Source organism: Lissotriton helveticus, chromosome 11 (assembly GCF_964261635.1).
Source record: "Lissotriton helveticus chromosome 11, aLisHel1.1, whole genome shotgun sequence".
NCBI classification, from domain to species: Eukaryota; Metazoa; Chordata; class Amphibia; order Caudata; family Salamandridae; genus Lissotriton; species Lissotriton helveticus.
In genome coordinates, this window is record NC_136072.1 from 1,097,474,160 (window position 1) to 1,097,500,561 (window position 26,402).

Genomic DNA, 26,402 nt, shown 5'->3' on the forward strand with positions numbered 1-26,402 from the left:
TCGGGAGATTCTCCGCTGAACACCACCACTTCAGAGACTGAAGAGCATGCAGAGACAGTCGTATCTTGTCGTCCCAAGATCCTTTCCTCTGATCCCACTGATCCTCCAAGCACTCCTGCAATGGTTTCATGTGCAGCCGTGCGTGTGGCGTTAGGAAGATACAAGAGGCCATCGATCCCAGTAGAGAAGACACCGTCCTCACTGTTGTAGATGGAGCGGTCATAAGAGCCTGAGCCTTCTGAAGGAGTGATAATTGTCTCTCCTCCGAAGGAGACACGCTTGCTGACAGCGTATTGATGGAGGCTCCCAAGTACTGTATGCACTGGACCGGAGTCGAGACAGACTTGGACATGTTGATGTGCAACCCCAGCTTGTTCAAGAGAACGCACGTCTTCCGGAAGTGCGCTTGAGCTTCTGAGAAGGAGGAGGCCTTGATCAACCAATCGTCCAGGTAAGGGTAGACAAACACCATGTTCTTCCTTAGGTGTGCGGCTACCACTGCCATGCACTTCGAGAATGTCCTGGGCGCAGACTTCAGTCCGAATGGCAGTACTGTGTACTGATAATGATTGGCGCCGACTTGGAATCGCAGGAACGTCCTGTGTTTGTGTGCAATGGGCACATGGAAGTATGCATCCTGTAGATCTATGGCACACAGCCAGTCTCCCTGTTGCGGCTGAGGATAAATCTGATGCAACGACAGCATGCGAAACTTCTCTCTGCGAATCCACTTGTTTGCTTGTCGCAAATCCAGAATGGGCCTGAACTCGTTCTTGTCCTTCTTGCGGACCAGAAAGAACCGGGAGTACAGACCTCTTCCTCTTTGAGACAGAGGTACATCTTCTATCGCCCTTTTCCTCAACAGGATATCGGCCTCCGCCTGGAGCTCGCTCAGCTGAAACTGCGAGCTGACCGGAGGAATCGATGGAGGCGGGCTGGTGAACCTAAGACTGTATCCATTGCAAACAATATTCAGCACCCACTTGTCCTGAGTAATTTTTCTCCACTCTGCCAGAAAAAATTGGGACGCTTCCCCCCACCGGAGCGGGTAACGGATGAAGGGGAAGTAACAGCTCAGGGTCGAGACCTGGCCGCGCCCTTGGTCGCTGTAGAGGACTGCTGACCTCTTCTACCCTTCTGGCGTTTCTGGAAGGGCCTCCGGAACTGCTGCTGTTGTTGCTGCTGCTGTCCCGAAGCCTGTCCTCGCCCTCGGCCCTGCGTCCGAACCGTCTCTGGAACGGGCGGTAGGCTTTCTTTTCTTGGGCTTCTCCAAGCCCACAGCCGTCAGAGTTTCTGCCTCCGCCTTCATGCGGGCCATCTCATCATCCGCATGTTTTCCGAACAGGGTCTCCCCCGAGAAGGGCAGATTAGCCACTCGATGCTGGGCCTCCGGCTTGAGTGATGTGAGCCTGAGCCAAGCATGGCGTCGCTGGTTGATCCCATGACAGTAACCATGGGCCGCCAACAGGGAACCATCCGCCGCCGCACTGATAACCTGGTTCGAAACCAGCATCCCTTCCTTCAGGATTTCTAGGAAATCCTCCCTCTTGTCTCGTGGCAGGAGCTTCGTGAACTGCTGGAGAGATTCCCACAGGGAACGATCATACCGTCCCAGCAGAGCTGTATCGCTAGCGGTCTTCATGGCCGTAGCCGCCGTCCCACAGGCCTTCCTGCCATTAGAGTCGATCCATCGGCTCTCCTTATCCGGAGGCACGGTAGAAGACAGAGAGGTAGAATGTTGTTTTCTGGCTGCCGTCACTATAACGGAGTCTGGAACAGGGTCAGCCCTTAGAAAAGCCAGGTTGGAATCCGGAGCCCTATACTTCTTCAGCAGACGGGATGGAGCAGCTCTCGTCACTGCAGGTGTAAGGAACAGCTCCTCCGCTGGCTCTACCAAGCCTGGCACGAGCGGTAGCAGAGGGCGAGACAAATGTTTCTTGTGAAGTGTCTCAAAGATCACGGACGTCGTAGGTGTGGGAGCCGTCACCGTGATTCCTAATTTCGCTGCACCCCTCAGGAGAACATCCTGGAACGTGCTGATGTCATCCACGGGAGACACCCTAATCCCCGGGGGAGAGCCCGTGCGGGACCGAGATCCGCGCCTCCTGTGGCGCCGTCTTGACCTTGTCGAGGATCTGTGACAACTTATCAGGCTGGGATGTGGGAGAGTCCCTCCTAGGCACTTGACGCCTGCCAGACTGATTCCTGGCGTCCAAACTCCTTTTGCGCCGTTCCCGCGTCAAAGAACGGCGACCCGACGGCGAGCATCGGCCCCTCGACGTCGAACTGCGCTTCCTTGACGGCGAACGACTGTCCCTCGATGGCGAACGCTTTCGCCTCGACGGCGATCTCCATCGCTTCGACGTCGATCGCCTTCGCCTCGACGGCTTCCTGTGCCTCGACGGCGATCTCTTCCTCGACGGCGATCTCTTGTGCCTCGACGGCGATCTCTTGCGCCTCGACGGCGATCGCCCCGTCGACGCCGAGGAGCCCCTCGACGACGACCTCCTTTTCGCCAAAGGCGCACTGCGGTGTCGCCGCGACGGCGAGCGCCGACGCCGGGCCACCCGTCGACGCCGAGTCCTCGACGACACCGACGAGGACGACGACGAAACCGTCACCGGTGGTCTCGACAGCGGTCTGTTCAGATCCCTCTACGTCGAACATCGACGCCGCTTCGACCCAGAGCCCTGGGGTGACGGGGAACAGACTGTAGTCATCCCTCTCGACGCCGTAGTCGGTGCAATCGACGCCGACGGAGAATGGGGACGCTTGCTGGGCTTCCTGCCTCTGGGGAGCCCCCCAGAGGCCTCAGCACTGGCAGATGGAACCTGCCCAGCCCACCTCGCGCTTGCAGTCTTCTCTCCTCCATGCCTTGGAGCCTGATCTTCTTTCTGTCCCTCAGGGTCCTGGTGGTAAATCCCTGGCAAATCTCACACTCATCAGGGTTATGAGAGGAGGGAAGGCAGAGGATACACACTTCATGTGGGTCAGTCTTGGCCTTCTTCCTGGAACACTCCGGGCATTTGTCAAATAATGCTGGCATATTCAACAAATAGACTGCCCCAAAAGCACACCAAAGAAGAAACAACCAAAGTACTTTGAACAAAGCACCAAAAAACACTTGAAAAAGTAAGAAATCACAAAAACAAATCCCAAAAGGGAGAGCTCAATGCTCCAGGGTCCTGCTAGCAGGAGCCGGAAAAAAGAACTGAAAGTAAAAGGGACCTGCAGTGCATTCTGGGATAATGTGAAGTTCTGGAAGGTTCTCTTAAAGGCACAGTATCCTGCTTTGAGCCACATAATGGCAGCCTATGGGGCTTGTCTGTCCAGGTCTTTCTCGCTATCATTCCAGAGGGTTTTTGCTGTTAAAGCAAGGGAAATCTGGACAGGCTTTGCTGTTTGTGGATTTTTGGTGGAATTTCTAGTTGAAGTACTGGACAGTGTAGCCTGTGGATATAGGCTGCATTATCTGTCTTTAAATTCTCTCTTAAGTGTCTGTGCAGTTCTGCATTTTTCGACACCTTAAGAGATTATTTTTTATTGCTCTGGGGTCCACGCACATGGGCGGGACTATTCACTAGATTATGACTATAACAGAGATACCCCTACTACATAACTGGAGTTACAGGACAGAAACTACTCCATTCCTACCAAAGGTAGTTTCTAATTTCCGTATTCATCAATCCATTTGATTTACCAGTTTTTTCCCCACTACCAGACAGTTGCAGAAGGGGCATTACACACTTTAGATGTAAAAAGGGCATTGATTTATTACATTGACAGTACTAAATCATTTAAAAAAACGAAACCATTGTTTGTTGCCTTTATACCTCCTCATTTAGGAAAAGCAATTTCAAAATTAGGCGTTTCAAGATGGACAGTTAACATGCTTTTCAAAAGTTAAATGACTATTACCTGTTTCACCAAAAGCACACTCCTCTAGAAAAATTGGAGATTCTATGGCTTTTTTAGACTATTCCTAATTATGATATTTGCAAAACAGCAACATGGTCTACTCCATACACTTTCACAAAACATTGTGTGGGTGTATTTGCACGACAACAAGCCTATGTTGGTCAAGCAGTACTTAAAACTCTTTTTCAGACAACTGCAACCTCCACAAGTTACCCACTGCCTAGGGAGAGGGACTGCTTTACAGTCTATGCAAAGCATGTGTATCTATAGCACACATGCCTCAAACGGATTGTTACTTACCCTGTAAGCATCTGTTCTTGGCATGTAGTGCTGTAGATTCACATACGCCATCCCTCCTCCCAAAAGATTATTCTGTAGATTTCAATCATACACTTTATTTCATACTAATGCATGGACATCTCACTGCTCACATGGACAGCATTCTTACTTTCTCACCTACCCATGGCAAAACAATCTGAAGATGGCGTTGAGACCATGCGCGGAGTTCCCAAAAGGAGGAGTCAGACAGCCTTGTGACTGGAAGAAAACGTTTTGGGACAACAACAACTTGTAATGATCCGAGCCCGATACTAGATGGTGGACTTGTGCAAAGAATGTGAATCTACTGCACTACATTCCAAGAACAGATGCTTACAGGGTAAGTAACATATGTCTTCCTCAAAAGCCCACCGCACAGCCTCCAATTGGGCCACCAACTGTCCCATCCGTACCGCCAGCATGTGTTCCTATGGCAATTCCTTCTTCGCAAAGTCAAAGCCACTTTCCCATCACCTTTACAAGCCTTGCAACCTATTCTATAGTTCTAGGATATCGCACATCAAGAGACTCCCTGATGCTTGCTTTCCATTAACGAGTCTCCCACAGTGAGAAAACTTCGCAAAACCCTAATACCTACCTACTCTTTATTCCATTTGGTGTTTTTTTAAAAAAAAATTTTTTTATTTATTCTGACCTTTCCCTTGAAACTTTGTACTTTCTCTGGGGAGAGCAGTGTTTTCTCTGAAGTTTGTGGGGCGGGCCTTAATTTGGAACTAGATCTTTTCTACGACCCGTCCTCTTTAGGGATGGTTGAGTTTTTTGTTTTTAAAGAGTGTGCTTCATACCACTCCCCCGTCACTGCCTGAAACCGCCCCCTCAACTGTGCCCACCCCGAGCACCTGTGCTTTTTTCTGGTTTCTATTTGGGGTGGTCAACTCCAGCCATCATCTGGCAGCAGGCTTGATGCACAACAAAAGCCACATACTCTATTCCACCAACTCCCAGGGACATGGGCAAACAAGATACATCAGATTAGTTGTCAGAAATGATCACATTGGTAGTGTAACCAGGCTGCCGGTCTAGCCAATGTTGGTATAGGTCCCTGGATACCAGCCCATCCCAGGACCAAATACAGAAGCCTTTCTTTAGAAACTGATAGGAGATTTGGGTTTTGTTAGGCATATTTCTGACAGTTTCTGGGCATTCTGGAAAGTAAAACCTGCAAAGATCCACGCAGGCCCCCACCACTCTTGATTGATCTGGTTCTCTAGTTGTCAGTAATGCCCAAAGTTGGTAGGGATATGGATCCCTGGGTGCTGGCCGATCTCAGGGCCAATTACCACAGTTATTCCTCATGGAAAGTGAGACGAAATGTGGCCTTTTAGTCATCATTTTCATGTCTGCAGGTCATGCTCGATTTAAAAAAAGAAAACATGCAGGGATCAGTGCAAGCCATTCCAGCCTTGATACCCCTGGTTCTATATTATTGTAAATGACTGTTTCCTTGGTGCCAGGGAACTTGAGGAAAACCCCCACAGATGTACTACTTGTCAAATCCCAATGAGAAACTGTGGATCCAAAATGCTGCATACTTCGATGCAGTTTTTGTCGGTTCCTCTCCAGTGCAGTATGACCACCCACACCTCTTCTCTCATTTTATGTGAAGCTTAGCATAGCTGGATGAGAGGCGCATTATATTAGTCCTGGTGGCTCGCTCCTGCAAATTCCTCCCTTTGTTGTCAGAAAATAAACAATGGTACTGATGTGCAGGGAGTTTTTTCCCTTTGTGTGGGGGCCATTGTGTGTTTTCCATACCGGGGCCACCATGGCAGGTTCCAACCCCTAAATATAGCGGGCAACCGTCACTGCAGCCTGACAGGCCACCAAGTCATTGCTAACAATGCCCTGCAAAATATAAGAACCAACAAACTCAACTCGTTCCTCGTGAGCCTGGTCGTATAGGGTTTATGCTAGCGTAGCCAGCTGAGATTCCCTCAATGTAAACCCAACACACCCTCCCAACTCCGTATAGAGCAGAGGAACCCAATGGAGTTGGACCTCAGTGGTGCTCCTACTTCACCAAACTTTAAACGCCCCCCTAAATGTGATATTTCAAGGGTCCCTGAGCCCTCCTCATGCGTAAATGAGATGAGTGCTGTCTTGGAAAGTGGCCATTTTAGTAAATTACAGCTTATTTCATAATAAGATGGTGCTTAAAACACATCCACAATTCTTACCCAATGTCATTTCATATGTGTATACACATTCAACTTTGAATTGTCTGTTTTCTTAGGACAAACGTGTGAATGAAAGCTAGCACGTATTACTTTGCAGTAAAATAATGTATTACTTGGACAAAACAAGAGACTTCGGAAAAAATAAGCTTTTAGTCAGTCAAAGGCGAATGACCATTACTTGCTAAAGCAGTACAGTGTATGCACTTGTGTGACTGACATGCTGGTACTCAACTGCAAGAAAAGATAGGTGTTAATTTTGCATGGCCTGGGGCTTTCAAAGAGGTATTATTGTAGTGCAGCCCCCTACAAAACATTCTATCACTTGTTTTTTTTTGTTTTTTAGTCCTCATCAAGCAAAAAGATTATAGAGTATGGAGGAGTCAGAGGCCTCTCTTCCTTGATTCCTTCAGCCCTTGTTATGCAAGAGACACAAAGATGGGGGAAACGGTGATCTACCATTTATGAACCTTCTGTCAACTTCCTTGAATGTACTAATTTGCAATCTTTGTGCAGCATATCAGTACAACAGATTGATGCCTTAAAAAGAAACACATTTGTTACCTTTTATTTCTAAATATACAGCAAGCTTACTCTCAATTATTGGCAGAAGTGCATAGACCTATAGTTAGCTCAAGAGATACAATAAAAGAGCAAAACAATCTATGGGATGGCATGTAGGTCAGGAGTGTTACAAGGGATCTTTTCATGTCATAGTGAATTTCTCTGCAGACGCAGTCATGGTTGACGGCACCAATTTTTTTACTTGACTTTTCTAGTCCCAACCACTGATTGGAAGGAAGAGTCAGTTTGTTAAACCACTACTGATCTCAAACTGAACAGCTGTCATTACCAATAGCTAACTACTTTCTTTTCTCTGCTGTAAGCTTCATTTAGTTATGATACTTTTGGATTTTTGTGTACACAGTTCTCTTGTTTGATCGTGCCTTGGTTAATCTCTGTTCTAGTCCTCCAAGAGCTTGGGGTTGAGCCACTGCTCTGTTGGTGTTTGTGCAGGAAAGCGTGCTCGCTATCCTAAACACACATGCCTCTTTTAAGGTATTGTTAGGTTCAGCGCTATCCAGATGTGTGTCTCCCTTCCCAAAAGTCCAAGGCAGTTGATATTTGTCTATCTGCCAGAAATGCTTTTACTTCGATATTGAACATGATTTGTCCCTTTTCCATCCAGTTCTTCCTTACTTCCGACAGCGATGGGTCTACGTTTGTTAGTTATAGCATGATTGTAGAAGGCGAATATATGACGTTACAACGAATTCCGTTGCAACGCATGCCTTTACCACGCATGCGTTACAACGGAATTCGTTTTCCACGCATAACCTTTACCTCGGATGCTTGCGTGGTGATGTCATACGTCGTTTTAAGTTTATTTTCCGATTTCTCTTAAACGACGCTGATTAAATACATAACCCGACGTGACTTCAGGTGAGATTTTTTTTGGGGGGGGGGGGGAGACCTCCCCCCAAGTCCCCCTTTTTTTACTTTTTACCTTTACCACATATGCCTTTACTACAAACCTCGTAGTAAAGGTATGCGTGGTAAAGGCTTTCGTGTTAACCACGCATGCGTAGTACTGCATGCGTGGTTAAGGATTTCGTGGAAACGGCTTCGTTGTAGAGGCCGTTTCCCGTAGAAGGCATACTAAATGGCATCTCTCTGAACAGATCTTGTTCTAGAGACCTACTTTTCATTTTAATAGTTCACGTTTAATAAATTTCATCCATTTTCCCTGTCACTCTTTTCCATGTTCAATAAGCCAGGAAAATCCCTCCATCCTCAGTGGAAGGTATGAATCACGGCATTGGGAATGGCTATGGTTACACCTATGAGGGCCACAGAGTGCTGTGCTATCTACCCTTCATTCCCTTCTCGTTAATCTCACTATTCCTTCCTCTCCAGCAATCCCCCTCTCCTTCCCTTCCATCTCCTATTTTGTAGTCACCATGCTTCATCACGCCTTGTGTTCTATCACATCTAACTCCAAGTACTACACCCCCACTCTACTAGATGTTCGATCACTCCACCCTCCCTTCAGTTTTTAAATCTCCCATTCTCTTGAATCACACACTGTGGTTCTTCCCTCATCCCTCTTGTGCTTTCCGGGCACCACACCCATGCTGTCTCAATCACTGCTCATGCCCTCTCTCATTCTTAGCAGGCCACCCCTTCAATCTCTTCTCCCTCCTTTCCCTTCACCTGCAGCTTTATTCTCTCTTCCTTCTGTCAGTATGCTGCTTCATTTTACTCCCTCGTCCCTCCCCTGTGCTTTAGGAGCCATACAGCTTTTTCTTCTCCCATCTCAAGTTTCTTCTGCATCATCCTTGGTTACTTCCTACTCTTTTCCTTTCTCCATTAACCTCACGGTGCATTAATATTCGTACCTTTATATTCCCTTCTCTCTATCTCCCCCTGCTGGCCTCTTTCTCTACCCTTCCCCTTTCTACAAACCACAATCCTTCCTTACATATCTTCTCTCCTCTCTTCGAGTCTCCTCGAGTCTACTGTTCACCATCTCTTCTCTGCTGTTCTCCCTCCTGCTCACTATCTATTTCCTTCTTGGCCTCCTTCAGCAGCATCTCTGCCTCTCACTAACCATTTCTTTCTCTGGCCACTGAAATTCCTCACTCTGTGCTCTTTTCCACTTCTCCTCCCACTTATCTAGATAACCATGCTCCCTCTTTCGTACTTCATCTCGATTTTCACCCACTTCAACTCAAGTCTGTAGCAGGATATTAGAGAAATGCACGGGCCTCATGCGTTCACTGCTTTGTCAGTCATTACTTCTTGTTCAGGGAATCCCTAACTCCACAGGTGGCAATTTCAGGATAAATGTGTTGACCGAGTAGATAAATACAAAACGGAAATGCTACATTTCTATTTAATTGTGTAATTATTTTTAATTTCTCATTTTGCTTAGTATTTTCACTTTACCTGTCTTCACATTTTGATCTCTCATATATTTTCCTGATACTACCCTTCTTCCTCTTGTTAAAGTATATCACTTGCTGTCCCATCCCTGAACAGTATAACTACAGTATCTTGGAAGTTCACCACACCACACCAGGGTTGGTGACAGTGTTCCAAGAGAGAAGCATGGTATATGACCAGGCGTGGGGAGGCCAGTGGGGACCTAGTTAGAGAAGCTCTGAGGAAATGGATTTTGCCCTCCCTTGCATAACCTCTCTCCCTGTGTGCACTGGCGTTGCCATACATTTGTTATCCGTCCCCTGGAGTTTGCATAAAGCATGAGATGCACTTATTCAGAATCCAGATGTATTTGCTTTGCTACTATGTCTTCACATAGATGGCTCCTCCCTTGGCGGTAAGGTCTTCTCTGAGCATTTGCTGTCTCCGCTGTGGAGAAGCCATAAGCAAACAAGTGGGTTACTGCAAGCAAACACTGTGGTCAGAAGCTCTAAGCAGGCCGTGTTGTCCCTCAGTATCTTTGTGATTGTGACATGGACTGCCGAAGTGTTTGTATGAGAGTGTAAGAGGGCTAGCCTCAGGGACACACTCCTTTGCATTTGTTAGACAGGGTGGTTGGCTGGCGTAGACAGACTATTGAGTGTTCTGCCTCATACTCTGTGGTGGCTTGGGCATCAGGTTTGGTGACTGAGTTGTGGACTGGGAACTATGAGGTCTTGGTTTCCCACTTGATCCACTTGTGTGATTCTTCGCAAATCACTTCTATCCATGTGTTATTTCCATTATCTTCCACATTAATGGGTCGTACAATGACCTGAATGCAAGTATTAAGTCCTGTGTAAAAGGAAATAGAGCACTGATGTTCTGAAATTAGCATTATTATTGTTTCTTCTCTGCAGAACACTTGATGAGAACTGCTTCGACCAGCCGGCCAGCGTCATCCATGCCAAGAGTGCCAGCCATTGAAAGTGCCAAGTCCATCTCAGGTACTGTCTGTTCACCTTAGAAAGGAGAAGGGGTGCCATTCGGCAAAAGGGGGCATTGCCCTTCACTCGAATGTGAGGCGGACCTGTCGTACGCACATGGCTGATATGTGGAAAACATTGGTTTTACCCTTCACTTAACTCTTAAACGGCTGGATTGCAGACCTTTCGTCCACCTATGTTACTAACGAGAGCATGGTTGGTATGGTTCAGTCTGTTAAGTGGGATCATTATTAGACCTGTTAATATTGAGGGATGAGTATGTTGCCCCTGTGGTTCATTATTAGACCTGTTAATATTGAGGAATGAGTATGTTGCCCCTGTGGTTAATACTGTGGGTGGGAGCAACATTATGCCGGTTAGTACTGGCGAATGACCGCCTCATCAGTCGTACATGTATGGCAGAAGGGTAGCATCATTAGTGCGGGTTACCCTTAGCATTCACTGCTGTGTGGAAGACCATTTTGGTCATCTGTGGCCATCAAGTTGCTTACCCCAATGATGTGGGGTTTCCCTTTAGTCGAGCGGTCGTAGGTCTTATGCAGGGTGGCGAACCCTGCTGTCACGAGGTGGCTGTTCGTCTCCGGAGCTGGGGATTGGTCTTCTCTGATCTCTCGTTCCCCAGTACTATCCTTACTATTGATGCTTTCATTTCCTAGTATTAATTGTAAATACACTTGCTTTCCTCCAGCATGAGCCACTAGCGCTTTTCTCATCCCTCATATTAACCAGACAGTGCTTTTGTTTCCCAATATAAATTGGACTGACAGCCTCCTCAATCCTCATATACATGAAATTCCAGTGCTTTCATTCACCTGTATGAACTGACCCGATGAGGCACTCGCTCCAAAGTATTACAAGGGAAAATGATGACCTCAGTCCTCAGTATTCACTGCATGGATGAAGCTCTCATCGCCCGGTATTAGGTTGACTCAGGATGGTTTCACTTTAGTTTACACTGGCCTAACAATGAATTGCTCAGCATTAGACGTACTGATGATGCTTCCATTCTGCAGTATTTAGTGGACTGATTGTGCTTTCATTCTCAGTAGTAAGCATGCCGATGATGCTCTCAGTATCCAGGACTATCCTTTCTGAAGATGGTCTTATACGGGGACGCTCTTGTTTGACCTCAAATATCGGGTGATCTCATTTCCCTTTCTATGAAGGCTGGTAATCGGCTCGTTCTGCAGTATAAACTGGACTGTTAATGCTCACATTCATTAATATTAAACATCGTAGCAATTTTCTCAATCTCCTCTGTAACCCGTTTGACAACGCTTTCATTCCCTGGTGCCAACTATAGTGACAATGTTCTTGTCTCCCCTTATACACGTACAGCCAAGGCTCTCAGTCCTTCTTGTGTATGGGCTGGCTGTGTCCACATTCCACTCTTATGTAAGGGCTGGTGATGCTCTTGTTCTGCAGTGTTAACTACACTGATGATCTTCTCACTCCCCTGTGTAAACAGAGATTTCATTCCATGGCATTAACCATCGTGATCATACTTGTATTTCCCAATATTAGCCAATCTGATGGTGCTCTCGTTCCCAAGTACTAACCATACGATGATGCTCTCGTTTACCCCTATTTATGGGTAGGTGATGCTCTCATGTAACAGTTTTAGGTGCACTGACCACGCTCTCATTCAACAATATTAACCATAGAAAAGATAGCCTCACTCCCTGGAACCATAAACTGACAATGTGGCTGAATAATTCTTGTGAGTCATGAACTTGTATTGTCCCATGACGTTCACGAGACGAGCGTTCGTTTTTTATTTGCAGTTACGGCTACTCTATCTTCCAAGGAGCATGAAATTGAGTCCATTTCTTGTCTAATTCCCCTTGAGTAGGTCTCATTTGTAGTCTGCAAAATCAAATTAACACTGCATGACAACAAAATACCTAGAGGTCTGTTTCGGAGGCATTCTTTTACGTCCTCCTGTTTCTGTGTATGTTTTGCCAGTGTAGCTAAAGCCGTTTGTCGTTCCATCAATGGATATGCTTTCAATTTTGTAGTTTCCATTGTTGTTCCTAAGTAGTGAATCTTCCATGAATGTGTCAGTGGAAATGTGCTTCTTTTGAGATAAAAACCTAGTGACCTAAAGAGTCTGATACATCCCACTATGGAGTTGTTTGTCGAACCTATGGATGACCCCTTGAGCATCCAATCTGATAGAAGTCTTCTAGCCGAAGATTCTTTTCTTTAGAATATTCCCCATGCATCAGACTGGATCCGGAAACTTTTGGTGAGCAGTACCCCTGCGTGCACATAGATGGTGTTGTTCGACTCTACGTGCTGTCCACACCAGAAATGACTTGGGCAGTGCTTATATAGTCGTCACCCAAGCAAGCTGATGTAAGTCCTGACAACCAGAAAGGTAGGTTTTAAACCTTGCTGGCCTGTTACCGGCAGATGTTGGTGACGGACTTGCACTTGGTTTGCCTCTAGTGTCTTGAGCATGAACATGACATGAGGATTGCCAGACCATGCATCCCAAGGAGGTGAGGGAGCAGTTCCTCAAGCTCCTTGCTGCCCGACAAAGCTCAGTGGCGAAGCCTGCGCCTGGGCCATGTCCGCGCCTTCCTGAGTTTCTGGGAGTCGGAGTGCCTGGCCCAATTAAAATAATTTTATGAGGCCATTCATCTCATATTTGTCCAGCCGACCCCTCGGGAGCACACTCTGGCCAACGGGTCCTGAAGGGGTCCTACTGGTCTCGCGCCGGTGGGTACTCCCTTGGTACCAGTTGGGGCCCAAGGATCCATTGATGGATCTGGATCATTGCCGGTCATGCAACCTCGACCTTCCCCAGTGTCTGCTCCAGCGCTGACATCCCCTGCACCACCAAGCCCATTGTTGGTGCTGCCCTATCATCATTCCCAACTCCGATACGGAGACGGACAGGCGTTGTCTGACTCCAACCGGGGGCAGACAGACTTCCCATATCGAAGCCAGCGTCTTATTACTACGAGAAGCCTGGATTGGGTTATGAGTGGAAGGGGTCACTGGCCATCAAACAGATCATGAGGGCACCTGATATGAGGATCTGGTGGATGACAGTGGATTGGACACCTCCTCAGACACTGACCTGGTCTCTCCTCTTACCGTGGCTATGGAGGAGGGTGCCTCAATTGCTATGGTGGTGTGGAGGGGCTGAGGTCCTGGACCCTATACTGCCCACAGTGGCAGTAAAGACAAACGTCTTGACGGAGGTGCTTCAGCTGGGAGTTGCCCTCACAGAACCGATACTCCGATTTAATGAAACCCTTACAGGGCTCAAACAATCATAAAATTATTACTAGACCGGCAGATCTAGTAACTTAAAAAATCTGCTCAACCTATCTGTAATGCACTTGACCTCTGTCTCTGAAAGTTGAACAAATTTGACAAGTTAACAATATTTAGCTGCATTTTTATCGGTCATTCACTTTGTGAGCAATAAAGATGCCTTTGAATCTTGCTATCTTGTCACATTTGCTCTGCTTTCAGAGAAAGAGGTCAAAAGTCAGTTTGTCTTCCTGCTCTCCAGAAAGGGCGAGAAGGACAAAAAATAGCTTGTCCTAATTAACTCTAGCTAGCAAATGTGAGCGGGCAAGTGGATTTTTCTAGCCCTGCCTTACAGACGTCCTTCTTAGGGCCTGCTCCAAGCCATGAATAGGCGCTCCTGTGCATTGGATGATTGCCTGTCGCCATGACCATGAGCCAGGGGACCCCAGTTTCCTCACACAGTACAGCAACCCACCCCAGAGTGCTTGGTGGTCAAAGCCTCAGTGTCCAAAATGAACCCTGGCACATTCCCTAGCTCCCCACCCGATAGGGAATCCACAAGGCTGAATACCTTCGGAAGAGGATGTTCTCTTCTGCTAGCCTGGCATTGTGGTTGGTGAACACCCCCTGCCTCTTGGGCCAATACCCCAAACGATCTGGGGTTCGGTAGCGCAGGTGCTGCCCATGGTCTTGAGGAAGACCAGGCCATACGCTCTCAGGTAATTCCTGATGGGAGAGATGTAGCCAAGTTCACAATAAGATGTGGACTGGATATTACTGACTTGCTGGGCATAGCAATTTCCTCGTCAGTGGCCCTTAGACGCAACGTTTAACTGAGAACCACTGGCTTTTCGGGGGTTGTCCAAGCTTCTCTTATGGACATGCCCTTCGATGGCTCCCTTTCTCTTTGGTGAGAAGGTGGACTCAGCGATTGAGCGCTTCAAGGACAGCACTGCTTCTGCCAGGCACTTGAGCCTTTCTATCGCCCCTCACCAACCCCAGTGTTCTGCCCCTTTTGTGGCCACGAAAGGGATTTCCAATCTAGTCTCTAAACCCCCAGCCACCACAGCCAGCAAGTTTTGCAATTCTTTTTTTGGCCCGATTGCGGTTCCCACAGACCGCGTGGGACAGGCAACCATAAGTCAAGCCAGCCGGGCACCTCCGTCCCCGGCAGTCGCTGCTTCAGCCTCCAAACACCTTCAGTTTTCCCTCTGACCATCATGGGCATCCAATGTTGGGCTGGGTACGCTGTCTCCTGCACTACTGCAGATCAATAACATCCAACCATTTGGTTTTGTAGCTCGTCCAAAGGGGCTACTCCCTCCTCTTTGTGACCACCCTGCCCTCCCGTGCTATCCACAACAAGCTGACGGAGGACAACCTCTCCTTGCTCCATCAGGAAGTTTAGCTCTCTTGGCCAAGGGAGCCATAGAAAGGGTGCCTGCATCAGAAGTAGGTTGAGGTTGCTATTTCCATCCTCTGCTAAACCGGAGTCTTGTCAACCTCTTCCTGAAGAAAGAGAAATTCAAGATACACTCGCACATGTACTGTTTTCCCTGGATCTGTGTGACTGGATGGTAGCATTGGACTAACAAGACGCCTATTTCCACATCCCTGTCTTGCCTGCCCACAGATGTTACCTGCAGTTTACGGTGGTCCAAGAGCACTTTGAGTCTGCCGCACTCCCATTCGGCCCTACCAGTGCTCCTCGGATGTTCTCAAAAGTGATGGCGGTGACAGCAGCTCATCTTTGGAGGTCAGGGCTTCCACTCTTTGCCTACCTTGATGATTGGCTGTTGTAGGTAGGCTTGCCCCCGGCTGTCGCCTCTCACTTCCAGACTACGGCAAACCTTCTGCACTAGCTGGGTTTCACTATCAACGTGCCAAAGTCACAACTCACTCCCCTCTCAGAAGCTCCCTTTCATCTGGCCACAGAGCAGTGAGCTTATCCTCCTGAGTGGTGAGTTCAGGATATTCAGGCTCTCATACCAATGTTTCAGCCTCTATCCTGGATTTCGGTGAGAATGACCTCGAGGTTGTTGGGCCTCATAGCCTCCTACGTCCTGCTTGTAACACAAGCCAGCTGGCATAAGCAGGCTCTGCAATGGGACCTGAAGTCTGATTGGGCGCAGCATCTTTCTGGATCTCTCTGTCGTGCTCTATATCTCTGAGGGAAGTGCAAAAGATCTGCAATGGTGGCAAACGAGCCATGATTTGGTCAATGGCAGACCCTTCTGCCTTGTAAATGTAAATGTAGTAGTATTTGTATAGCGCCCGAATCGACGCCCGAAGGGGTATCTCAGGCGCTTGTACGCATACCGCTGTGGAACCCTTCCTGGCTTTTCCCTGTGAAGTGCCCACTCCTGGGCACCCCCAAGGTGAAGCCAAGCATCCTAGCGTTGTTGGGGCCGTTGTGGAGATTAAGCAGGCTATTGCCCAGAGTTGCAGAGTGGGACCTGTGATTATAATAGGCACCGAGGCGAGAATTGAACCTTGGTCCTGGGCTAGACCACTGCATCAGGGTCTGCCGCTCTAACCATTGAGCCACACTTCTCCACAGAGCTTGCTTCCCCAACCAGAGCTGACTGTAGTGACAGATGCGTCACTCCTGAGCTGGGGCGGCCATCTGGTAGAGGTGGTGATCAGAGGACTATGACCTCCAGCTGAATCCAGACTCCGCATCAGTCCGTTGGAGATTCATGCGATTAGTTTGGTATTGAAAGCCTTTCTTCCTTCAGTCAGGGGATGGCTAGCGCAGGTGTAAACGGACAACACCACCTCCATTTGGTACTGCAACAAAGAGGGTGGGCTGGTGTGGACCCTTTGTTAAGAGGCCTTGTGCCTCCAGACATGGCTGAAACACCGGGGCAGTTCCCTAGTGGTTCAACAATTGTTAGACTCTCTGAACACCAGAGCAGATTAAATCAGCCGTCGGTGCCCAGCAGATCACGAATCGCATCTCCACCTGGAGGTGAAGCAAGGTCTCTTTCAATAGTGGTGAGAACCATGGTTAAAATCTGTTCGCCTAGTAATAACCATCCTGGTGATGTTTTGATTCCCTAGTATTAGCCAGGCTGGTACCTAAGGAATGAGGTGTATGTGCTGACAAGAGTGGTTGCTGACTATTATTATTATTATTATTATTATGCGTTCTTATATAGCGCTCGTTTTACCCGTAGGCATCTCGGCGCTTCCCTTGGGAACCCGTCCTGGCTTTTTCCCTGTGAGATACCCGAACTGGGCATCCCTAAGGTGAAAGCCAGGCATCACGCCGCGGGGGGGCCGTAGTGGAGATTAAGCAAGCTATTGCCCAGAGTTGCAGAGTGTGAACCCGTGACTCGAGTAGGCACCGAAACGAGAATTATCGAGTCCGTGGATATTTGGGCTCAAGACCCTGCCGCGTCGGGAATTGAACCCCGGTCCCGGGTCTGACCTCTGCTTCAGGGTCTGCCTCCTCTAACCAGTGAGCCACACTTCTCCACCTATGATCTTTTTAACTGTCAGTGCATTGTACTGCTATTTTAAAGTTACAAGGGACTCACACTTCGGCAGGGAATGTTTCAAGCACATGAATCAATAAAAGATACCATTGCTGGAAAACCACAGTCACAGTTAAGTAACTCGTTTTTCATTTAGCTTAACAAAACTATGTTCTTGCTCTCTATATAAAGTAATTGAAAATGTTCTTACTGCCAGGTGTTACCCGTACTGATGATGCTAGCATTCTGCTGTACATTTGGAACTGGTGACACATCATTCTTTAGTAAAAAAAAAATGTTTAAGAGAGCTGTATCTGAAGCCATAACCCAAAGTGAAAAACAGTATAAAAAGGAAGTACTTAGGAAGTCCAGTGTACTGAAAGTTCACTTAATCACATATTAATCCAGATTATTTAAACATATGAATTCTTCTTATAGGTCCAGTATAACGCAAGAGCCATGATATGATAATCTAAAAAAGATTATCTTTACTCTCCACAATATCAAACTGCAGTCCAGCCAGCACGTATTGTCCCGACAAGGGACTTCATCAGGGTTTAGATATTTCTTTGTGTTTCCTTATGGGTAGGTGTAAGCCACACAGAAAAAGAGGGGGATGAATAGTGATATTACCCAAGGTTCATTAAAAATTCCTTATTGATTCTTCCTGGTGTAAACCAGATAAGGCTGAATAACTGTATTCCCATTGGCACCTGCCAGATAAAGAAGGCGGCACTGCGTCCCATCCACACAAAGCCTTTTTATCGCAACCATGCTGTTAGTGCTCTGATTCCCTAGTATTAACCATGCTGGTAATGCTCTGATTCACTAGTATTAACCATGCTGGTGATGCTCTGATTCCCTAGTATTAACCATGCTGGTAATGCTCTGATTCCCTAGTATTAACCATGCTGGTAATGCTCTAATAGGACTTGCAAAACTTTTATTTCCTTTTAACTACAATAATGATGACACTTCCATTGTCCATTACTCTGGGCTGACGTCCAGTCGCTGGCATCCTGCTATGTGCAGGTCTGCAGTCCTCCCTGATTTTCTTGGCCTCCAGGGAAAAGAAGCACTTCCTATGCACTAAAATAGCTTTGCTGCACATTGCCTGGACGGAAATGGATTCTGTTTTGTGTGCAAAGCCTGAGTGAAACAGCACGCTTGGGGGCTTCCTCTTCGTCTCCGATATGTGATGTCGACAGGTCAGCCTGCACTGGCTGCTGTTCGCTTAAGTGCCAAGAGGCTCACACCTTGAGAGTAGGAAGTGCTTCTCATTACTTCTCTTAATGAGTTCACAGGCTGTCTGGACTGACTGGAACGGGAGAGAGATGGGCAGAGGAACTGGGATGTGGGTGGAGGATGCTTTGATTGTGAAGGAGTACTAAGAAGCAGGAACTTGACACAGAGGAGACATTTTTAGTTTTGTTTTAGATTTCTAAGGTGATAGCAGAGATATAGGATTTCCGTCAATGCACAACCACATCACGTCATCTTTTGAATTTTTCACTGCACAGCTTTGTCATAGATGGCTACTAAAAAACCATAGCCTTTTGAGTATCTGTTTAAAGTTTAATGCTCCTCCGTCATCCTCCACCTCCAGAACACGATGCAGTAAAGTGTAGCCTCAAGCTCACTCAGGAGCTTTTCCCAAAAAGATTCTTTGCGCATTTGCAAAAACAGGTTTTTTACCTTCCCCTACAAGGTCACAGTTTCAGCAACTGGTGTTTTTGGAACTTTTTGAGTGTTTCTGCACAAAGGTTATACTACTCCATGTTTTGTCTTTCTGATAGATACTTCCACCTGCAGATTCCTCATCGGTAGAATAATCACAGGCGCTACACTTGATCCGGGGTTTCAAACAACAGTTGCTCATTGCGCTGGCAGGTGGTGTCCCTGCGCCACCCTAGAAGTGATGATGTGGAGCTGTATGCAGGCAACACCCGAGCCGCTAATGGCAGTGCTTTCTTTCATCGCCATTCAACATGGACCTGGAGTTCCATTCCCAGCTTCATCAGTTGTACCAACAACTAAATTCAACAAAGACAGTGTGTAGGAGAAATATCCAGGTTTCAAACTGTGCCACGACTGCTGGAGGCATGTTGGTCACAGAGAACTGTATGACGTTTGCTTGTGATGGCTCAGTTCTGTTCACGATTCAAAGTCCTGCAAAGAGGGACCCCTGATGCACACAGCGGCGATTGGGGAGCAGGAAGAAAAAATCTACATCTTTGAACACAGGAGGCGCCCAAAGCAACGTTCCTGATCCCGCTTCAAGGCGAATAATGATTCCCACTCCACATTACGCGCCCACTCTCATTCCAAATCCTGATCCAAGTCCTCATCCAAAACCCAAGTGCAATTTAAACCACAAGTGTAAGAGGGGCAAACAGGACTCTTTGTCCTCTCACCACCCCACATTAGGCAAGAGCCTGCAGTGTCCGCAGTCTGTAGACCCAAGTTCGCTGGTGTCTCCCGACTCTGAGCACATTTTAAGGCTGGTCTGGCTGTGTCCCAAGTTTGAAAAATTACAAATTGTACATCCGGTTGTTTATTTAGAATGGCAAACAAATCACCTGTATCGAGGTTTAGTCCTGTATACTCAAGAATTCTTTTTTAGGACAAGAACCCTCACTCACCCGAGGGTGACATGCTTCATCATTGGGTTCCCTCCTCACACATGGACTGCAAGGTCCATGATGTGGGCCACACATCCCCAAAGGCGAGGAGCTGAGGTGTTTTGCAAAGATGAGCGAAGGAAAAGGGGTTAGTGAGGGCCGGAGTGCAAAAGGAGTGCAAGGATGATGGATATAACTATCTCCAGGGGTCCACGTAGACTTTATTTTGTGGCGTATGGGACAGAGTTTAAAAAAAGGACTTGGGATTAATAAATTATATCCCTCTCAGGGGTCAACTTGTTTCTGCCCATATGTGGTCCCATGAAGGGATTCTGGGGCATTTGTCAGGATCTCAAAGTTATAAAGTCACTCTGAATACATTAGAAATAGTGTAGATATACTGACCACCATATGATGAAAGCGGCCAAGATAGTGATGACCCATATTATTCTGTGGGCACTGTCTTTCTAATGATAAGAGAAGTGGGGTCCACTCTTGAACAACTGGGTATGTCTTGTGGTGCCCAGCTTTATCGTTGATGGTGAATCCCAACAGTCGTCCTGGCGAGAGTTTCCCTGCAATTGTTGATTCCCGAACAGACAGTGGTCTGTAGAGATGCCATGCTGCAGATTTTTAAGGCAATGCCTGCTCCCTCTGGAAGTGCCTTTGGGACCTAAGGAGCCACCTGCTGCACTTCCCTGATTGTTTATCCTTACCCCTGACTGACCCCACTGGGCCTTTTTCTTGTTTCTTGTCTGCACATGCCCTTTTCTGCACTCCGACCCCTAGGCAGTACTGCCCGCAGCTCCATTGTTGCGGACCCCATCTCCAGCAGCACCTATGCTGGATCTGGTCCTCATGGAAATCTCTGCTCTGAAGCCGACATCGGTCCATGCCAAACTTATATTGCACTATAAGATCACCAAGGAGCAGCACTGAACTTTGGAAAGCGATCTTCAGCCTCTAACTCAAAACCAATACTATAGGTGAGCTATTGCCCAGAGTCACATGATGCTGAGCTGGGCTGCCGCCGGGGATGGAACCGTGAGCCCTGTGCTCCGGAGTCAGCCACTCTGGCCCCAACGGCACACTTCATGCTGTGGTTCTGTTTCCTTATAAACTCAGGGGGGGCAGCACACTGCCTCTCATCCCAGCACAGTTTCCTTATGAAGTGCCCTCTCTTCTGCCAGAAAAAGTCACAACAGGAGTGATTCCAAATCTGATAGCCCTGCAACACAGTCCATGGAAGTGATAAGAGGTTAACAACTGCGTGTCAGTCACAGTGATATGTATATCAAAATGTTACCCCAGGCCTTCGCCCTACTCCTTATGATTCTCCTAGTAGCCCTGATAGAGATCGTGGGTCACCCGACCAATAATTTCACCATATAGTTCTCGGGCCCATATATTTCAATTTACCATATACATTAATCAGGCGACCTCACAAATCTATCATCAGCAACCCTGATTCCTTCCTATTGTATTCTAGTGTACCCGACTTACCATCCACCGTCACGGGTACCTAATGACCACGATAGATCAGGGAGCTAGCTGTAAAAGAAAGGCAGGCAAAATACAAACCCAACTTCATAAACTTTGATTTTCATAAAATGACCACGGACAACTGAGAAGTTTTAAAGGTTTTATCTAGAAATCAGTATCTGCGAGTATTAGGCTTACAGTTAAAAGGCAATCAATAATCAAGATAACAAAAAGCACGTAACCATACAAGAAAAGTGTAAGGGCAATCATTTAAGTTTGTAAATAGGGTGACAGGGAACACGCTAAGTAGACTTAAACTGAAACTCAAGAATGGACATCTATAACTGAGCAAACTTATTGCATGTACTATAACTATGCTGTTTGGACGTACTTCATGAGAGAGAATTTAGAAACTTATACATCTATAGTACATCTATAGAAAGGGTAAAAGGTGGAAAACCGCTATAATTCTAACATTATTATTTCAAGAATAGAATTCAGGAGAAAAATATAAACCACATCTAAATTCATAAACAGTATGGAGAGAATTGTGCTCTAAAAAGGTAGGGTAACATAGAAACATGCTATGAAAAATGCAATGATCATTCAGATGTTGCAAAAAAACATGGAATTTATAACATGTGCAAGGTATGTCTTTATTGAAGCAAAGACAGAAAATAGAAAGGTGCAGTATAGAGTTCTCAGCCCTATCTATATATTTACCTAGAATGGTGTGAAAACCAACCCTGGCCACGGATCAGTCAAGGACAGGAAATACCCCAAGGAATAGCAGTCATCAATGGGACAGCAGGTGCAGAATGGACACCCCAGGACAGGACAGGAAACCCAGATTAGGATCAGGACAGGACCACCAAGGCACGATCAGCACCCGCAGTTCGGAAGCAACGCCTGCGCTCCACCCTCTCTGCAGCTATCAGTCAGAACCCCGATTGGGTTAGCGAACTCCTCAGCAAAGTGCTCCACCAGCACTTAAGGTTTAGTAAAACCTTAAAAGTCTATGGTCAATTTTCGGACAGAGTGCTCCGCAACGCTCTGTAAATTCAGTCACCTATTGAGTGCGTTGGGTCAGTGACAGGTCAGCTATTCAGACAAGTCGGACAAATTCTATAGCCAAACCTAGGCTAGATATACTGTTTTCGGGTCAGTGTACCACCCCCCAATGTTGCAAAGTGTCAGAATCCACAATTTCGATTGGTCCCAAAGTAGGCTAGGTTAACACACCAATCAGAATTTACTTCTACAAGCTCACATTTGCATTCTTGGGTACCGCCTAGCAAGATTGGGGTTCCCATGAGAAGTCGGACTGAATACAATAGGAAGAATACATTGTTAAGAAAGTAACAGTTTTCTGTTTCTCTGGCTGGGTGAAGGTGCATCTTCCCAGGCACATCTTGGCAGCGACTTTCTCTTGGTGCTGTGTCAATGCCACCTCGCTACTTCTGATTCTGCGCAGTACTGCACTCCAACATCGACTCCCAAGCACCCCATCACCCCTCCGTACCGAGGATACATGAAAAGTAAGCGAAAACAAATTAAAACATATAAATGAATCAACTACATAACATGATTGTGTACTTATGACTTATCATTATAAAAATATACTATGCAGTTATGTTTTAGTGCAATACACAATAACACGAGAGCATCTGCACAAGCTTCACCATATTATTACACAAGCAGCCATCTTGTGGCTATTACGCATGCGCACCCTTTCCCTCCAAAATCACAACTATGTCATGTCACGTGAGTGTGACTAACGCATGTGCAGAAGCAATATCCTAAACGGCGGCCATGTTAAAGACACCAATTAATCGTATTAGTAAAACACATAGGCAAGCATCACTAGGATACATGTTTAGAGTAAAATAAAGGAAATTAGTAAGACGTACGATTGGATTGCAGAGTTATACATGAATCGAGGTTCTTGATTTCAGCAAGTCGCGTAATGTGCGAAATCTTGCTTCATCTATCCCCTCTTTGATGATATTTACTATCATCACAAATAAAAATGGAACCAGATGCCAACTTTTCACACTTTATGCATCTCAATCTCTTCCAACAAGCGATTCAATTTCTCTTTCACATCTTTATCAGGGTGAGAATTTTTCACCTTTTTGTAAATCTGATTATTCATTTCTTCCAATTCAAGCTCATCCACACTCCGTTTCACACCCCTTCTATCCACCGTGTACTTCTTTGTGTGTTTGCGACATTTGCAACAGACGAATATGAGGAAAAGGATGAGACCTATCACTCCAATTGGCATCAGTACCTTAAACAATAAACTTCTACCTAAATTGGCAAACCAATGACCTACATTGGAGAGACCATCGTCAAGTCTCTTCCAGGCACTGTCAACCTCCAGTGGTTTGAGTTCTTTTTCCAAATTAGTAATGTTTTTCACATATTTTTTTAATCTGTACACTTTTGTCCGGTATGTAAGTGCAACAATGTTGCGCCTTCAGCGTCCGGCAGACTCCGCCCTCTTTTGCTAATAAGGTGTCCAGCGCAAGTCTGTTCTGCAAAACCATTGATCTGATCGCAACCATTTCGGTATTGACCAGCAGAAATCCGTGAGCTGTGTCAGTAGACAACACATCCACTATTGTGGATAATTTGCAAATTCTGTGTGTGTTCAGAACCACTCCCACTCCAGGTATCAGTGCACTAAAAATACTACCCATTATTTCACCTACGCTTTCTCTTCTACTACGCACTAAGCCATTAGTCTTTTCATTGCTTCCAGCAATTTCTTTCACATGGTATATTTTCGGGAAAACAATGCCAAAGTAGCAGCTTCCATACCAGTGATCCGGCAATTTGAAATAAGCCTTGTCTCCACATATATAATAAATTCCGGGAAACACAGGTTCTGACCCATTTTTGAAACCCCAACCTCCAATTACCTTGTAATTGTGTTCACATTGACTGGAACCAATGAAAATGTTATTATAATAACTAGTCTTCTCGCGGTGAAGACAAAGTTTCCCTTTCCTTTCGAAATCCAGCAACAAAGCAGGACCACTCCCACCATTTGAGGTGCCTTCCATGTTTTCAGCCCATTTAGGAGTTTTCTGTCTTTTGTCATTAGCCTTCCTTTGGAAACTCTCCCTTCTTTTCTCTGCCATGTTTAAAAATATTTTTTCTTGTTCATGTAATGAACAGGTCAAGTTATCTCTGTGTGCTTCATTCAAGTCTATGGTACCTATAGTCAGAAAGTATTCTCCCATATAACGTGTAACGTCACTTTTGGTATGTACAGGATTCAGATTTCCACGTATAGGAAGTTCAGAAAATATCACGTCAGAATTAGAATAGTAATACTGTAATGGTCCTCTTTTGTAAAATAAACTAGCTAATATGCTACAGGAAATTCCATAGGTCAAAGGTAGGTGATGATAAGTCACGCCTTCAGCTACAGAAGTAGGTAGCTTCATGCAGACATAGCAGTCTTCTATTTCCATAGTTTCTACATAGTGCACTAAAAGATTAGCGAAAACATTTAACTGTGTCTGGTTTCTAACTCCATGGTAATGTAGTCCTTCCTCATCTGATGCTTCTAAGTCTCGTTTTGTTTGTCTGAGTGCTTTTTCACGTTTTTCTACACTTCGTGTTGTCAGTTCTTCAGTGTCAGTGGTCACAGTCTGAGTAGGGTCAATATTAGTATTTTTGCTTACCATAAAAGGAATGAAAACTGTCAGTCCTATCCAAATTATTATCACTATAGCTATACTACATATACATACTTTGCAGCATGTTTTGCAACAACTGCGTCTAGGCCTTCCATTCACGTTTGAATCAGACATTTTTGTTCAGAAGAAGATTTCTCAACCCCTCTCTGTAACTTTGCACAGTTAGCTTACTTTGCGCAACTTCAGGTTAATTCGTCTTCCTCTTCTGTAGACTGATCAGCAATCGGTTCTCCGTCACTTTCGTCAGTTAAATCAAGATCTTCAAAATCCTCCAAAATTAAAAATGTCCATTCAGGATCGTGGTATTTTTCGTTCAGTCTTTTTATTCGATCACTCCTTCTTTTGGAGCTTTCTCCAGTTTGTTCTGTAATTCGAGGACTTTTTCTTCTTTCTGCAAGTTTTTCTTCTACTGTTTTTATTCTCAGTCTCAGTTTCTTAATAAATCCTGGTTCAATATTTTTCTTTTTCTTGAGTCTTTTAGTGGGCACTGTGTTTTGGCTTTCTTCTAACGCTCTTTTATTTTCGTTTGTTTGTGGCACTTCTGTTTCTGTCTCTTCCCTTCCTATCTGACTAGTCCCAGGTCTTGTATCTATTTCTTCTGCCCGGTTACTAAGCTGGCCTGGTTCAGGTGAATTTTGATTTTGGCTTTCGAATGTCTCTGTTTCTGTGTCCTGAACACGTTCTTCTAATTCTATCTGATCCTGTTCAAGCACTTCGATCTCTTGATTTTCTTCTGCTCGAACCTTTGTACTAGTTCTAGTCTGTCCCTTTTCAATTTCAGGAGTCAGTGGAGGAGTATCGATCACTTGTTCTGTCCCTGTCTGACCTCCCTCTTCGTCCTCAGATTTGATGTGAATCTCAATGATCTGAGGGTCTTCGCCTGTGCCTATCTCTTCCTTCGTATTCCACTCTCTATCTTCTTGGTTCCGTTCTCTTGTTCTGATTGGGTCTTCAGTTAAGTCGATTATGGGTATCCAATCATCTTGGCTGGTGCTCGGCTGTTCGTCATCAGCTACTTCAGGACCGGCGTCTGCAGACCCCTCAGCTGGACAACCTTCAGCTCCAGGTTCCTTGTCCGGAACTACTTTCTGTGTATGGCTGGCATGGATCCACTTAGGAACGCCTGCACACTTCACTGCTGTCGTGGTCACCAGTATTATTTGGCGCTTTTCTCCCCACCTCGGTGCAAGGCAACTTGAACGAGTATGCTTCTTGATTCTAACCCAGTCACCAGGAACCAACTTGTGAACTGGAGTTGTCGGGTTGGCAACGGCGTCTTCCCCAATCTGGCGAGAGATAGAACGCACTTGGTCACCCAGTTGCTTGCAGTATTCAAGTACCAAATCATCAGTAATGCTTAACAGTTTGTATCCTGGTACCCAGGCTTGTCTCACCACTCTTCCCATTAGGATTTCATGGGGGCTCAGGCCTGTTTTCCGGTCTGGAATACTTCTGAGTCCCATCAGAACAAGGGGCAAGG

General features: G+C 46.2%; 1 protein-coding gene across 1 annotated transcript in view; it reads left to right on the forward strand.

Annotated features, from left to right (window-relative positions):
• The window catches only part of SPECC1L (sperm antigen with calponin homology and coiled-coil domains 1 like), a 622,366-nt gene that overhangs the window by 376,565 nt on the left and 219,399 nt on the right, over positions 1 to 26,402 (forward strand). Inside the window, exon 11 of the mRNA XM_078667759.1 lies at positions 10,274 to 10,360. Within this exon, the coding sequence (XP_078523885.1) occupies positions 10,274 to 10,360 (87 nt within the window). The remainder of the gene's footprint in view (positions 1 to 10,273; positions 10,361 to 26,402) is intronic.